Below are 16,420 nucleotides of genomic sequence, written 5' to 3'. Positions count from 1 at the left end.
ATCTGCCGGGAAGGCATGTTTGCAAGTGACAAATCCTCTTAAAGCTAGAGAGAGCATGTAGGTTTTGTTCTAGGTGGAGGAGGCTGGTGGCAGAGGGGAGCTACTGCCCAGACAATAAACAGTCGCTTCTCTCAACAGAGAAGGAAGAGCTTGCATCCTTAAGAACAGCTGCTATGGGATACGCCTCATTGAACACCTTTAAAAAGATCTGGGCGGAGGCGGGCAGAGCTGCCCTGGGAGGGGCACTTCCTACAGGGAGAGCAGGGGGCTCTGTCCTTGCCTCTCTGACGAAGGCTGACACAGTCCCTGTGGGCTGTCCCTCTGGTCAGCACTGCACGGACTCGGTGTGTGGAGGCAGGTGACCAAAGACACCCCACATAGGGGGACAGTGGCCTGTCCCACTCTGGAGGCCATGGAGGAGGGCTTCCTCTTGCATTTCGGTCCAAGCCCCTCCAGATGAATGGTCTCGGGCAAGTTAACTGTCTTGAGCCTCTTTATTCATAAAGCTTGGGACCATAATGAGATTTTCATGTGGGGGGTGTCTATGTGACAATGACATGCCTGAAATTGCAGGTGGCACCAGCTGTGAGGTAGGGCTTCAAGTGTTCCTGTCCTACCTTCTCCACCAGGACCCAGAACGCTAGATTCTTTGGGAGCACAGTACATAGTTGAAAAGGCTGGTGAGTGGTTAAATGTAACTTTTTTCTTTTTAGGTTTAGTCTTAGTGGGTGTGGGAGTGGCAAGGGGCTTTCCTCCAGTTTCCCTTTGTGTCTGTATATCTGAGTCTGTGGGCAGGATGGGGAATGGCAGAGGGTATGCAGGACGGGCGGGGGCTCAGCTTGTCTTTGTTATGCCCTTGCCTGGGGGTGTCCTCAGGTACACCTGCAACCCTGCAAATCCTCGGGTCTTCTCCCACGCTCACCCTCAGAACGCCTCATGACCCCTTGAGACCGGGGACCCCGAAGATCCAGAACCCGGTCAGGGAGCCAAAATGATCTCCAAAGCCCCTCGCCGGGCTACCTGGGTACAGCAACGTCCTGGCACCACAAGGAGATGAGGTCACCCATGCAGGCAGGGAGCCAGTGAATGTCTCTCCATTTCCTATCGCCTCACCTAAACTCTCCATGCCAAGGCTCTGCATCCGGGGCCTCAGCTTGCCTTCCCACCCTGGGTCCTGATGGGATCCCCCATGCAATCCACTCACACCTCTCCCGTGCATTTCTGCACGCCCTTCTCATCTGGAATATCCGCCCCTATTTCCATCCAGATCCCATCAAGCTCTTGGGGATGTCCAGCCCTTGGCGAGCCCTCACTTACACGCATGTGTGCTTCTCCCAGACAGTTTAGCGGGAGATCCACCAGCAGCAGCTATGGTCAAAGCTGGGGCAGGCAGAGGGGGCAGGGAGGGCAAAGTGGGGAGTCCATCTAGAATCACACCTGGTCACAGAACCACGGGAGAGTCTCCCAGAATGTCAGGTAATATATTAAGTTTTAAAAGCCCAAGATTCTCTCACAGCTGTGGGTCCGATCTCTTGGGCCCCAGAGATTCCTGAGGGCTCCCTGTCAGCCCCTCCTTTAAAGTGGAGTCTAGAAACTGCTTTGGGACAGGAAGCATTGATCACTAGCCATCTCAAAGGGGCCTGAAAATTGCCCCCTCCCCCACCGCCAAGGTCTGAGTTGCTGCAGGCTGGCCCCCATCCCTTTTCTTCTCATGACGAGGTGTGTACATGGCAGACTGGGCTCCCCATGCTGAGCCTCGGCTTCTGCCTCTAGAAATGGGCACGATTCCACCGCAGGAATGGGGGCATCAACAACCTAGGAAATCCTGAGCTGCCTTCACCATCACAGCACCAACCAAGCACAACCCCAGGGACCTCTCTCTCCATTTATCCCACAGCACACACAGAGGGTGATTTGAAGCTGAGCGGCCTGGGTCACACAGCACTGCTTCTCCAACTGCCAAGGAGGGCTCTCGGGCCTCAGGGGACCACCCTGGCACGTTCAGCAGCCCAACACCGGGTGCTGCTTTTTTTTTTTTTTTTTTTTTGTCTTTTTCTAGGGCTGTGCCTGTGGCACATGGAAGTTCCCAGGCTAGGGGTCCAACCGGAGCTGTAGCTGCTGGCCTTCACCAGAGCCGCAGCAACGCAGGATCCGAACCACGTCTGCGACCTACACCACAGCTTACGGCAACGCTGGATCCTTAACCCACTGAGCAAGGCCAGGAATCGAACCCACAACCTCATGGATCCTAGTTGGATTCATTTCCGCTGCGCCACAACGGGAACTCCTGGGTGCTTTTTATACTCCGACCCACTCTGGGTGCGGGGCCTGCAGGGTGGGCATCACCCTGACTGCTGCTGCTCCTCTGCTTTCTCATACTTCCTGCACGGGCGGGGCAGATCTGGGACCCTAAGCAACCAACAATCCCAACACGCCTTCTCAGAGCCTGGAGAGAGGTAAGAGGCTGGGCGGCCCTGGCCATTTTACAGACGCCGGGGATGGGATGCCGCGGGCAGTTAAGATCGGATGTGGGCAGAGCCACCTGGGGCAGGGCACCCTCTCCGATCTCTGATGAGTCCAGGGCCCAGTCACGGCCACTGTGAGCAAGGTCCCCGACAGCACTGACCCCCGTGGCCCCCAGTGAAGGGCTTACGTCTCCCCATCCTCGCCCCCAAATCAAAACCTCATTTCCTCAATCATGTCAACAGTGACTTAGGACAGAAACAAGCTTACCCCGTGGAGTCTGAGCACCCTCTGTTTATACGTGAGAACACTAGGCTGGGGGAGGCTGAAGACCCTAGATCCCCGACCAAGGTGTGGTCTGTGTGGCACAAAGAGGACAGCTCGCGGCAGTGCTGGCTAATGATTAGAGCACAGCCCTTGGTACCGAGCAGCTCTGACAGTGAACACTGACCCCAACGCCTAGGAGCTGGATGACCGACCGGGCCTCCTCCAGGGAAGCAGGAACAATCAACAGGGCTCGTCATTAGGCTGAAGTAAAGATGTGGTTCAGCACAGAGGCTGGGAAGCAAGTGCCGTGTGGTCTTTCGGAGGGAAGGGCCACCAGGATGCTCCAGTCCTCTGGGACTGGGCCTCCTCTGCCCCTCAATACAGGGACAACCGGGGGTGGGGGAGGGAGGGGCGGTCTCGGCACTGAGAGTCTGGGAGCATTTCCAGGGCTCCCATGGCCTCTTGGACCGACTCTCCCTGTGACCACCTGCCATGGACGGGGCCAGCTCCCCAGCTGAAAAGTGACTATTGTCTTGGCCTCTGCTGTCACCGTCACTTTAGGGTTTCTCGTCTTATTGCCATGCAGAGCAGGAACAATTGTGGACATAATAAAATACACATCGCGTTCACTCGGTCACTCTTTGGCTGCAACACTGAACTACACTGATGCTAAACTTGACTGCGCATGAAGCCGGACCCTCTGAGCCTCAAACACTGAGAAGCTCAGAGGGGCCCCTGCCAGAGCCCGTCCTGAGTGATGTGCTGGCCCCTGCAGGACAGCCATCACGATGGGGCCACAGTCTCAGAGCCCTCGCTGCCCAGGGTCCTCAGCCCCCCGAGACAGTCCCTAAGCCCCAGGACCTTGGCCCCAAGGTCTGGGGGTGGCGCTGGGGGAGTGTGCCTCATTTCAAAGGCCTCTCGGGAAGTTCAGCTATTTGGAAGTGACACTGATAAACCCATCCTGCCTGCAGGGAGATGGAGCCCTGCGGTGTCTCAGGGACCCTTTAGCGCCTGCCCGGGGAACTCGGGAAGAGAGCCAAAGGAGGAGCCCCATCCCAGGGGCCTGGAGACATGGCTGACTTTCTCCCATCCTGGGCTGGAGATGCTCTCTGGCCCTTTAGGCTGGGTGTTTACGCAGCAGGGGCCCAAGCAAAGATCACCAATGAAAGTCCCTGGGCACCAAATGGCCTTCCAGACAAGCCAGAGGACAGCTTTCCGAACGTCAGCTCCATGCCCGGAGAGGCCCGGGCAGGGTCCTAACTCTCACTGAGGCACCCCTCCTCCACCTCCTTCCACACACACACTCACGTTCATCTCACACGCACACACACATGTCAGATCATCATGTAATACACATATTCACACGCCTGTACACAGACACCCTACTTAACCTTCAACTGTGGCAGATGGCCTGGCAGGTGAAACAAGAGCCCAGAAATTCCTATCCTGAGGATTCTACACAAATGCCATGTCCTCGCAGGCCTGGGGACAGCCCCTTCTGACCCCATGGGTGAGGTTCTTTTCCTCCAAGATGGATGTTTTTATTACTTATTATCCAACATGTGAGTCAGGGGCTTTTCCTTTCGGTAGCGACCCCTGGAAAACCCCCCGCCATGGCCCATCTTGCAGCTGCACCCCCCTGCCATCAGGGAAGAAAACATGGGGGCAGCAGGGGAGGAGCAGCTGCAAGAAGAGGAGGCCCCACCTCCACTGGACACAAGGTATGGTTGCCCGCTGTGTCATGTCCAGGCCCAGGCCATCTCCCCTGGGGCTCCCCAGGGAAGGATGAGGGACAGGGTGGGGGACAGGGTGTCACCGAGGACCACAGTCGTGCTCCTCCACCCTGTGGCCAGGAGAGATGGGGACATGAGGAGAGGCAGGCAGCCCCCCTCCACCAGGTCCTGGCCCAAGCCACCGAGGCCAACAGCCGAGCAGAAGCTAAATGGCCTGAACCTGGGCAGCCCTCACTTTGCGGAAGCAGGACTGGGGGCCCCGTGCATGCGTTCTGGAGGGGAGGGCAAACTAACTGAGCGGATTTACGCAAGGAGTGGCCTGATGATGGGAGAAGCGACCGTTGCTGACATCCGCCCTCAGCAGAAACCAGGAGGCCCTCTGGAGGGTGACGTCACTGCACAGCTGGGGAAATGGCATCTCTCTCGGCTTCACCTGCCGGGCGCTCGGCAGAGACTGAGGATGAGGCCAAGCCCTGGGCAGCCGCCAGCTCAGGCCCACAGATGTCCCATCGCCCCACCCGGTTGGGGCTCTTCTCACTGGCCTGGTCAGGGCACTGCCCCACCCCAGGTGCCCAGCTTCCCCCGGGCACTGGCGGAGGGGCTAGAGAAGTCTGGGCGGGTGGAGGAGGGGAGTCCTTTCACAGCTCTCGGCTGGAAAGGAGCTGGTGGAGCAGAAGCCTCGCATTCGCATACCTTCCCTAAGGATGTTCACATCTGTCGCCTGTGTCAGCCTCACGACAGCCCTGAGGGGCACGCCACACAAGTGCTATGTGGCCCACTTTAAAGATAAACAGACAGAGGCTGGCGCAGGGCCCTGAGTCCCAAGATGCAGAGCAGGTCATTTGCGACGTCCTTCGCATCATGCTCTGTGCCCCATGGTTTTGCTCAAGGTAGCAGGGGCACGGCCCGGGCCACGGGTGACAGGTGCCTTCGGGAGGTCTCTGGGAGGAGCCTCGTGGCCTGCAGTGCAGGGTCTGCCTGTCCCGGCTCCATCTCCCTCCCCCCGCCTCCCCCTTTCTCTCTGTCTCCTACTCTCCTGATGCTGCATAAATGAAGGGACAGGGACACCTGCCAGGAGGGAGAGCGAGAAAACGCGGGCTCTGAGCTCTTACCTGCTCTGGGCCGCGTCCTGCAGGCAGATTCTGGAGTCCCAGATCACGTCCCCTGCCAAGCGCTCTAGGACCCCAAACAGAAGCAGAGATCAGGGCAGAGTCAGGAAGCCGGCTCTCAGCTGCCCCTTAGTGAACATGAGGAGAAAGTTTTCTCCAGAAGCCACCTACTCCCCAGATAATTCTGACCACTGCGATGGAGGCACAGCCTGCCCTGGTGACAGCTGGGGGGCCCTGTGGCAGGCACTGTCATGGGCTGAGGGGCCCACGTGGGTCCTCGCAGGTGCTGGGTGAGGAATGAGCTTTGGGAACCGGGAGGCAGGAAGGGAAAGACAGGCCTGAGGACAGGCCACCTGCAGGAGGGCTGCCACGGGAGCTCAGCCCGCCTGTCGGGACGCTGGACCTCTCTGCGGGGAGGGGCTCCTACCAAGAGGACAGTGAGGTCCACTAGGCAATGAGGGTGCGTCACCTGAGGAAGACGCAAAGAGCCACCCAGAAAGAACTCCAAGCCACAGGGAAGAAGTGGGGTGGCCCCGGCCCAAGGATAGAGGATGGCCTCCCACTGGTCGGGGGGATCTTGGGGCTCGTCAGCAGATGGGGCTGAGGTGGTCAGGCAAAGCCGAGAAGAAGAGGACATGCCGACGAATTTGGTGACAGGCAGCCATGCTCGCGGCCTCTCCCAGCCAACCCCTCGGGGCAACCCCAGTCCCCTTGCCTTCTCCCGGGCTCCCTCCTGTCGCCCCCCGCATCCAGACCCACGGAATGGGCCTTACCTGGCGCAGCGCCGTCCCAGGATGAAGTCCAGGCTGGGGTTCCCGCCTTGGAGGGGCCCTGCCCCCCAGTACTCAGCATCTCCTGCAGCAGAAGGCGGTTCCTCTCCACACGGTCAGACAGGGACAAGGTGCCGCGCCCAGGGTCTCCGGCTCTCCAGAGCTCCCCCCGCGGGACTGGCCTGGGGACAAAGTCCTCCTCAGAGGTCGGAGACGAGCTGTCCAGGTCTCCCTGTGTGACTGGACCATCCTGCAGCGGGTATGGCCTTCCTTTCCTCGGGCTGGGCATGTATGTGGTTTTGGGACAGGAACTCGGGCCCCCAGGCTGGCCTGCAGGGACCCTGTGCATGGGGCTCTCTTGCCCAGAGCCAGGCCCTGGCAGCAGAGCCCTGTCACAGTCAGGCAGGGGCCGTAGCACTTCTGGAGGCCGCGGGCTCCTCCTGTTCCAGCACTCGAGCCCAGGGGCAGGCGACCGGGGGGGCCCGGCACCCCCGTTCCCGGCAGACTCCTCAGTGACGCTGCCGTCCAGTGGCCTGTCGTCGTGGTTCTGAGCATGGAGGGCCATCCCAGCATCGGGCAAGCAAGACCCCTCTGCCGGGGTCCTGGGTCCACCCACCTTGACGCGCCTGCCTTTGGGTTTCTTGAGGGATGGCCGCTCCTGAGAAGGGAGGCCGGGGCCTGCCCCCTGTTTGCCTGTCATCTTCTCCTTCAAGGCCCTCACCTTGGACTCCAGCACAGAGGGGCCTTGGAGCTGTGTCCCCCACACCCTGGGAGGCTGGGGAGCCATGGGGCTGGGTGTCCTGTCTTCTCGAGGACAGGGCCAGTGTCTTGGGAGGTGTCCGTTCTCTGGCTGTGGCTCAGGGCCACTTCTCTCCACAACTGAGGTCACCTCCATGGAGCTGGCTGTTCGACTCCCTATTTGGGGTCCTCTGGAGAAGAAAGCAGACAGAGCTCCTTAGACCCAGCACAGGGCGAGCTCCAGAGAGCGGGGTCCCCAAAGTGCCTCAATATAGAGCCCTGTTTTGAGGAAAATAACTTGGGGTCAGAGCAGAGAATGCCCCCTAGGTCATGCGGAAACATCTCAGAGAGTATAAATCATTGCATGGTACAAATAAGTTATTACTGAGGTTTTTCTTCCAAGTCTGAAGAGTGTTCTCAGTTTTTTCCACCCCCATGTTACAGGTGGGGCACAATGAAGCTTCTGCCCAGCGTGGACCAGAGTGAAAATGGGGGCCAGATTCCCCCGTGCCTGGCCTCTTACTTTGCTGACAGGTGTCAGGCCTCAGGGAAGGATGTCAACATTGGCTAATAGCCAGCAAGCTCTTCCCTTTCCAAGGAGCGCCATTGCCGAGGATGGACCGAGGAAGGTGCCACCCAGGAATCTGACCCTCTGCTGGAAGGTGTCCCCTTGGCACAAACCATAGGACAGCCACATGGGGCTGTGCCCACACGGTAGCCAGGATCAGGCACCAACCCCTACCAGCATCTGCTCTGTGCCAGGCATGCCTGCCAGCACTTTCTAATATACTCTCTAAAATATTCCTCGTGCAGTTCTGCTGGAACAGGAGCATTATCCGCATTTTCCAGAGAACCAGAGATACAGAGAGATCAGGTGACACAGGTGCTGGGGAGGCCGGGAGGAGAGTGCAAAGCTTCCCCTCCCAAGGCCAGGTCTCTTTAGCACTCATGACCATTCACTCTCACACCCCTTCTTACAAGAATATTGGTCTAGAAAGGTTAAGTGACTTGTCCAAATTACACAGCTCCTTGATGCCATGGTTGATATGTCTTCACAGGGAATAAAAGTGAGCTGGGAACTTATTCCCCAAGCTATCCTATGCACACATACACGCCACAAGGTCTTAATATTTATCCTGCTCTCTGAGAAACTGCTCCTTAAACGCTGTACATCTAGATTTGTCCCACTTGAAGTAAACAGCATGTATAAAATCCATATTTAGGAGTTTCCACTGTGGCACAACAGGATCGCGCAGGTTCGATCTCCGGCCCAGCATAGTGGGTTAAGGATCCTGTGTTGGGATCTGATCCCTAGCCCCGGAACTCTATATGCTGAAAGGTGGTCAAAAAAGAAAAAAAAAATTATTTTTATTTTATTTTATTTTTTTTCAGGGCTGCACCTGTGGCATACGGAAGTTGCCAGTCTAGGGGTCGAATTGGTGCTGCAGCTGCCGGCCTATGCCACAGCCATAACAACACAGGATCCAAGCCACATCTGTGACCTATCCTGCAGCTTGCTGCAAAGCAGGATCCTTGGGGAGTTCCCATCATGGCGCAGTGGTTAACAAATCCGACTAGAAACCATGGGGTTGCAGGTTCGATCCCTGGCCTCACTCAGTGGGTTAAGGATCCGGCATTGCTGTGAGCTGTCATGTAGGTCGCAGGCGCAGCTCAGATCCCGCGTTGCTGTGGCATAGGCTGGGGGCTACAGCTTCGATTAGACCCCTAGCCTGGGAACCTCCATATGCCATGGGAAGCAGCCCTAGAAAAGGATTAAAAAAAAAAAAAAAAAAAAAAAGCAGGATCCTTAACCCACTGAGAGAGGCCAGGGATGTAATCCACATCCTCATGGAAACTAGTCAGGTTCTTAACCCACTGAGCCACAGTGGGAACTCTGGAGAAAACATTTTAAAAATCCATACTTACATAAGTTACAAGTTAGGAATTAATATAGTTACTTCATATATTGACTAAAGATTCACTGCAGGATTCTCTTAAATGCCAAGTCCCTCTATGGTCATTTATGATGATTCAATTTATACATGTTTCAGGAAGGCACATAGTTCATAAAGCAAAATACACACAGGAGTGTGAATGTCACATCATTTTAAGCCAGTGAAGTTTAAGCACTATCTCTGGAAGGATGGATCACTTCCTGGACCAGTTAATCAAGAATTTATCAACTAGGTCTCTGCAGCCGACCACTGATTCCACTCTTCTGTGGTTCAGTCCCGAAAGCAGAGGATGTGAACGTAATGGGGAGCAATTTCCGTTCCCCTAAAAGAATTCTCTTTCAGGTCAACTCTGGAAGCGCATTCCAGAGATCATCCATCTCTGGAGACCTGAAGGAGGAGACCTTCCACTGGGGAACCGTGGGGGTACCGACCAGTCTGCGGCCCAAATGCTGGACTCGCTCCAACCGGGAGGGGCTGAAATGAGGGTGGACGTGAAGGCTGGGCTTCCCCCGCGACCCTTCCTTCGGTTTCCCCTCGGGGGGTCCCGCACCTCCGGCCCGCCCGGCGCCTCACCTCCTCCGTACTCACTGAAGGCTGCCGCCGGCGGGTCGGCCCGCCGCCTCCATGCCCTCCATCCCCGGGAGAAGCGAGGCCCTTCGCTCGCTCGCTCTCCTTCCCTCCCAGGCCCGCTTCGGGGACCCGGGCGCGCGGGCTCCGGCCGGGGCTCCGGGAGCGCGGCCCGCAGGCCTCGGCCCTCGGGGCGCGCCCGGCTCGGCTCCCGGCTCTGCGGGCCGCCCCGGGGTCCGGGTGAGGTGGGGCCCGAGGCGCCGCCCCGCGGGCCGCGGCCGCCCTCCGGGTGCGGGGAGAGCGCGCCGGGTGGGCCGGGAGGGCAGGCAGCGGCATGGGCTGCTAGCTCATGGCTGGGCCACGAAGGGGGGAGAGGCCAAGCCCCGCGCCTTCCCGGCCGGGACGGGAAGAGGGAGCGGGAGAGCAGAGAGGAGGGGCGGCGGAAGGGGCTGGAGGAGCGGCCCTCGCCCCCACCCGGCCCGCCCGCCGCCCTCCGCGCTCGCCGCGGCCTGGGTGCCGGCCGCCCGCGCCCCGCCGAGCTGCCCCTCTCGGCGGCGGGGGCGCCGGCGGCGGCGAGCGAGGCCCCCAGACGTCCAAGCAGGGAGCACGGCCGCGAGTCTGGGGTCTCGGATGGGTCACGAGTCGGGGGCGGCCTTCCGGGCCCCCGGACCTAAGCCCTCGTGGTCCGCCTCGCCCCGTCTGCCCGGAGAGCGCCTGCAGCCGAGACTTCGGGAGGGCGCGGCCGTGCGACCAGCCAAGGCTGCGAAAACACCACGTTCTTCCCGAGGGTCGCGGGAGGGCGGGTAGCCCTCCACCCGGGCGTGGGGAGGAGGCTGGGCCGTCGGCTGTCGGCAGCGGGGTGGAAGCTGAGGAATGCCCTTTGTTGGGACAGCTTTTCCGGAGGAGTCGCCCTCTGCGAGGGGCCGTCTCCTTGGAGGTCAAGGTCATTTGTTTCCTCTTTCCAGCGGCACCAGAGAAACCCGAGGGGACGCGAGTTCCCTCAACGTGTTCTGCTAAGGGGGGAGCCAGGTGCCCGCATTGGCAGTCATCTTGGGTAGGAGACCGGTTCTCGGGGCTCCTGGGGACTCCAGACGTGGAAAGAGGCGCAAAGGACTTTACCTGCAGCTGTGGCCCCAGCCAAAGGGAGTTTCTGAATTTCCTTTGAGGGAGGGGTGAGCCTCAACTGTTTTTTGGGGTTTTTTTGGTCTTTTTCTAGGGCCGCACCCGCGGCATATGGAGGTTCCCAGGCTAGGGGTCTAATCAGAGCTGTAGCGCCAGCCTATGCCACAGCCACAGCCACAGCAATGCCAGATCCCAGCTGAGTCTGGGACCTACACGACAGCTCATGGCAATGCCGGATCCTTAACCCACTGAGCAAGGCCAGGGATCGAACCAGCAACTTCATGGTTCCTAGTCGGATTCGTTAACCACTGCATCAGGAAGAGAACTCCCTCAACCGTTTTCAAATCTATTTTCCACCAGGAAACAGTAAGTTAGGACCCAGGAGATTCCGGAAATCTCTATAAAGGGAAAGTGCTGGCTCATCTTTCCTTCTGCCCAAAGGCTTCGCTCTCAAGCCTGGCCACTCTGCTATTTGCACTGATTCGTGCTAGGGTCGCCTCGTGATAATAGGCGTAGCAACAGTAAGGACCTCAGGGTGACCCCGCAGGGAGCAGGGGTGGGTGGCAGGGAAGTGTGGTAACCAGCCAGCCCAGGCCCCCCCTTGAGTTAGTAGGAGTTACCCCGCAGAAGGTGGGGACAGGGGCAGGGCAATAGCACCCCGCCAGGCCTGAGAGCAGCTGTTTGGGTAGCTGTGGGAGTGGGGAGGACTAGCTAATTTAGGAACCTGGGAGATTATCTAGGCCAAACCTTCTGCTACAGAACAGGCCCAAGCTCACGCAGCTCTGGGACAGGTGGTCTACAGAGTCAAAGGTAGGGCCCTTGCAAATAACACCCTCCCGGCTCCATATTCTCAGGGTAAGTAGTTGCTCCAATAGGGAACTTACCACTCTGTGCTTATTAGTACTGATCACTTCAGTAACTAGGACTAGTTATGGAGGGCATCCAGTGCACCTGGCCTTGGGTTAAGCACCTTACACTCCTTATCTCAGATTGCGGCCTTAAGAGATGGGTACTCTTTATTGTCTCCTTTCTACGGATGAGGAAACTGAGTCAGGTGATCTGCCCAAGATCATAGAGCTAGTAAGTCCAAGACCCTCACATTAACCACATAGCAGAGTGCTGTCGCCAGCAGTCACGTTCAACTTGGAAAGGTTTTGTTAAAAAAAAAAAAAAAAAAATCCAGGAGTTCCCGTTGTGGCGCAGCAGAAACAAATCCGACTAGGAACCATGAGGTTGCGGGTTCGATCCCTGGCCTTGCTCAGTGGGTTAAGGATCTGGCGTTGCCATGTCTACACTGCACGTGCGGCTTGGATCCTGCGCTGCTGTGGTTGTGGCGTAGGGTGGCAGCTGTAGCTCCAATTCCACCCCTAGCCTGGGATCCTCCATATGCCGCAAATGCAGCCCTGAAAAAAGCAAAAAAAAAAAAAAAAAAAAAAATCAAAAAAGTTGTAAAATGCTGTGATAGTCAAAATATGCTGCCACGGTGGTCCTGCCCTTCCTTTCTGGATCCTTTCTCCCTACCTGTTCTGCCAGCCCAGGGAAACTCCTGTAAACCTCAAAAGGCTCCTTCCTCTCCTCCACCTGCGTTGTCACCCTACCAACAACACTGCTGTTACTGCTTATTACTGGGGACCTCCTTTGAGGCAAGGCATTCTACGGAGAATCTTTTCCATCTTTAAAACAAGCCTGCCAAGGAGGTGCAGTGTGTCCCCACTTTAGGAATATGAAAGTCAGGGTACGGAGAGGTTACAGGGCTTGCCCAAGGCCACACAGCTAGTACAGCCAGAATCTGAATCCAGTTCTGTCTGGATCCAAAAGCTTCTGCTTGCTTCCTCTTTTTAGAGGCAACACTTTGGAGCTCAGATTCATAGAGGTTCTGGCTCCATGACTGCTGCTCCCGCCCCTCCCCCAGAAGTTAATGATCTGTAAGGCAAGGTTCTGAAAGTTCTAGCAAAAGCTTAATATTTAAAGAAAACCCGCCCCCGACCTTTAAAATGCAAATAATCCCCTTTTGATTTCGTCAATACATTTGTTATTTTGCACTTATTATAGGGGGATGAGGTGTCCTATCTCTATAGAAGCTTTAAAGGCACCTGTCCTATGAACACCCACAAGCAAATCGTTGGAATGCTGTTAAATTATCTGGGCTTTCGCGTGTCTGAGGGCACTTCTCATTCACGTGCATTCTGTGTGGTTCAGCAAAGATCTCTGGAGCTCCTACCAAGTACCAGGCACCAGGAGACAAAATGTGCCCTGCCCTTGAGGAATTTCTGGTCTAGTTGGTGCTGGGGCAGGGCAGGTGCGTAAACTTTCCATGTAAGTGGTCCCGTCAAGGTCAGCAGAGTGGAGGTGTGGGTGGTTCATGGGAAGAGCTAGGTTGAGATGTGTGTTGGGTGGGCGGGGCTATCACGGAGAGCGAGGACTTGCAGAAAGAGCAGGAATTAGCCAGACAGAGGGGGAGGGGTGGGAGAAGGCCTTTCAGCCGGCCAGATTAGCATGAACACAGGCAAGGAGGTGTGAAACTGCCTGGTTTAAGCGTTAAGTGTAAATTAATCTGGGAAAGGCTGGGGGTGAGATGAGGCTGCAGAGCAGGAGCCTGGCTTAGGCTCCATCCTTTGAATTGGGAGTCCCTGGAGGGTGGTCTGTGCCAGGCCTTCCTTGGCCCTTGAGCATGGCACCTTTCTGGGCCAGGGAACTGCCTTATTTCTTTGGGTATCAATCAGACTCTTTCATGACTATCTTTTGGAGAGAAATCTAGGAGGAACACGCATATCTGGCAAATAGCAATCACAGAGCCCCCTTCCTCCATTCGAACCACCCAGGAAATCCACCATCCCAGGGAGCCTCGTTCCCTTTCGTCTGGGGATGAAAACACAAGCCTCACGCCTCTTCTCCACCTCCCCCGTGGGCTCTGAACACTCACTTGAATAAGGAGCCTTGTGGGAGGTGGAAATAGGGTTTCACTTAGGATGGAGGGAAAAGGTGAGAGAGTCTTGGAGGTTTCCCCGTTAGAGCAGGTGGGGTGGCAGGGACACCTCTGCCATCCCTGCACTGTGCTGCCTGGAGGAGCTTGTCCAGCTGGAAATCAGAATTTCCTGGCTGCTCCTGTCCTGCTCATGGGGTGCACGGTCTGATCCTGGAGCAGCTCATGGGGCCTGCCCTTGGGCCGCATCATTTCCTTCCAGCAGAGGCCCAAGAGTGTCGGGACTGGTCTTCCAGGTGCCTGCCTCTCCCCAGCTCAGAACCCTCCCGCAGCTTCCCACAGCCCGTCAGACCAGCGCCTGTGTAGACTCTCCTGGGATGCTGCTGAAAAGGTTGATTCTGAGGTCTCACTCATGGGGATTCTGACTCCCTATTTAGGCCCAGGAATCTGTTTCCTAATCAATTTCTCAGGTGATTTTGAGCTCAGTTTCAAGAAGCACAAGTCCGCAGGTGAAAACTCAAACTCCTGCTCGTGGCGCAGGGATCCATCCAGCTCACAGTCTAAGCTGCCTGCCCACCGCGCTAAACTGCTTGGCCAGACTAGTTCACACCTCCTCGCCTTTCCCTCAGCCTGAAACACGCTGCTCTGCTCCACACACACATACATCCTGTCCCAGTCTGGCTGACCCTTCCTAGACCTGCCACACTCAGCTCAAGTGCTGCCTCCGCAAGGACGCTTTCCCCACATCCTCCACAGTCCTCCTAACCCGGGTTTGAACACCCTGAGCCCCTTCTGCCAGAGCACTTATCACCCGGAGCTGTCAACATCTGACACCGCCCAGAGCACATGCTGATCCCAATCTGTATTCCTGGTCCCAACACGTGCCTGCCATATAAAAGGTATTGACTAAACGCCACGTGGTTAAATGAAAGAAAAAATTCTCTACTAGGTAAGGATGCCCAAGAGGAGAAGAGGGGGCCATTGCTTTCTAGTAGGATCAAGGTCATTTCCGGAGGGTTTCATTCACTCCCTCAGTTCGGCCCATCCTGCCCCAGGGCCTGTGAGAAGGTCGGTCACTAGCAGGGTCAAGACCAGCACCCGGGCTTCCTGACTCCATTTATACCCGCCGCTCAGGCCTCCTTCCACCTGCCCTCCTCCCGTTTCCCAGCGTGGCCATGGGTCACAGACAGTGGTGTGGGCCTTACACGTCAGTCCTAAGTGACCTGGAAACTTGGCGATACAATAACCATCAGAAGAAGAAACAGATAGTCGAGCGTGGGGGCCAGGGGCAAGGGAAAATAACAAGAGAAGCATGCAAAAATAGGCTGGGAGAAGACATGAGGACATTAGAACAAATGGGCACCTCCAGAAAGCGGCCACCCAGTTTCCTAGTCATACCTCTCTGCACATGCCAACACGCACGTACAGACACATGTGTGAACACACGTATGCCACGCACTCCTTTGCCATGCACGCCTGAATTGACTAAGACCCAAGAAGAACAAAGGCGTGGTTCCTACCTGGTCAGGGTCAGCCTGTACCCGCTCCCCCAGGCGGGCAGGCAGGGAGGCTGCTGGGATGGGACAGGGACCTTTCTTGGAGACCCAGACGCCAGACGCCATCACCGTTGAACCCCACTCACCCTGTACCCACCCTGACTCTGCTGGGTATCCGTTCCTGTGTCCGAGTCCAAACTGTAGCCTTTCATCCCATAAGCCTCATCACGGGGAAATGACGGGGATTAGGAAAATATTTTAATACTCTCCCTTCTCCTCTCCCATGCCTGCTGTGTGGGAGGCTGTCATCAGTATGAGGGACACCTATAGCTCCAAGCTCTCTGTCAGTGACCGCTGTCATCTTGGCCAAGTCCATTTTCTCATTCACAGAATGAGAGCAGCTTCAGGGAGAAAGATATTGATGTTTGAAGCTGGAGTCAAGGTTATAACAGTTTTGGATTTTGAGAAAAGACAGAAAGTGCTCCGTACTATATTAATCATTCGATTAAGACACATGAAGCTATGAAAAAAATAGATTAATCCTCACACCAAAAGTTCAGTTAAAAAACTATCCTATTTGGAGTTCCCGTTGTAGCTCAGCGGAAATGAATCTGACTAGTATCCATGGGGACGCAGGTTTGATCCCCGACCTCGCTCAGTGGGTTAAGGATCTGGCATTGCCATGAGCTATGGGGTAGGTTGCAGACGTAGCTCCGATCTGGCTTTGCTGGGGCTGTGGTGTAGGCCAGTGGCGGATTGACCCCCAGTCTGGGAACCTCCATATACCTCGGGTGCGGCCCTAAAAGACAGAAGAAACAAACAACAACCCCCCTCCCATCCTATTTCCATGGAGGGTAAAAAGGTACTTTACAAAATTCACCACTGCCTTGAAACTCCAGGTCTTACACACGCAGCCATGTGGCTAAAAACTAATGCTAATTCTGTGGAGGTTTGTCCTTAATAAGAAAGAATGGTTAAAAGGGGTAATATCGCTCCTTTGGGTTCTGAATGTCTTTCCTTTATACCAAAATCTCTAACTCTTTAAATCAACTATCCTTCAAAAAGAGTTTTTTAAATGAAAAATTGAAAAAGCTGTATGTACCCTTTGCAACCGTGTAGCGGTGGCTCCCTGCCCCCACGTGCCAGGGCTGGGGCTGCAGGATGCCCTGCATGCCTCACAATCCTTGTCCCTGAGCCTCTCTGTAGTCTGTCTCTTTGCTCAGCTGCCACAGCCCCGTCTTTCCTGCTTATCCTCATGGGCCGCCAACTGCTCCTTC

The 16,420-nt window shown here is 56.3% G+C and overlaps 1 protein-coding gene across 1 annotated transcript in view; it reads right to left on the bottom strand.

The window, feature by feature from the left end:
- Window positions 1-9,771, bottom strand: part of KIAA1614 (KIAA1614 ortholog) — a 39,024-nt gene extending 29,253 nt beyond the window's left edge. The window contains exons 1-3 of the mRNA XM_021063756.1: window positions 9,624-9,771; window positions 6,346-7,271; window positions 5,576-5,639 (exon numbers count right to left, since the gene is read on the bottom strand). Of these exons, the coding sequence (XP_020919415.1) occupies window positions 5,576-5,639; window positions 6,346-7,271; window positions 9,624-9,670 (1,037 nt within the window). The 5' untranslated portion in view covers window positions 9,671-9,771. The remainder of the gene's footprint in view (window positions 1-5,575; window positions 5,640-6,345; window positions 7,272-9,623) is intronic.

Source organism: Sus scrofa, chromosome 9 (genome assembly GCF_000003025.6).
Source record: "Sus scrofa isolate TJ Tabasco breed Duroc chromosome 9, Sscrofa11.1, whole genome shotgun sequence".
NCBI lineage: Eukaryota > Metazoa > Chordata > Mammalia > Artiodactyla > Suidae > Sus > Sus scrofa.
Note: the sequence above shows the minus strand (reverse complement) of the source record. Positions and strands in the feature narration are given on the sequence as shown.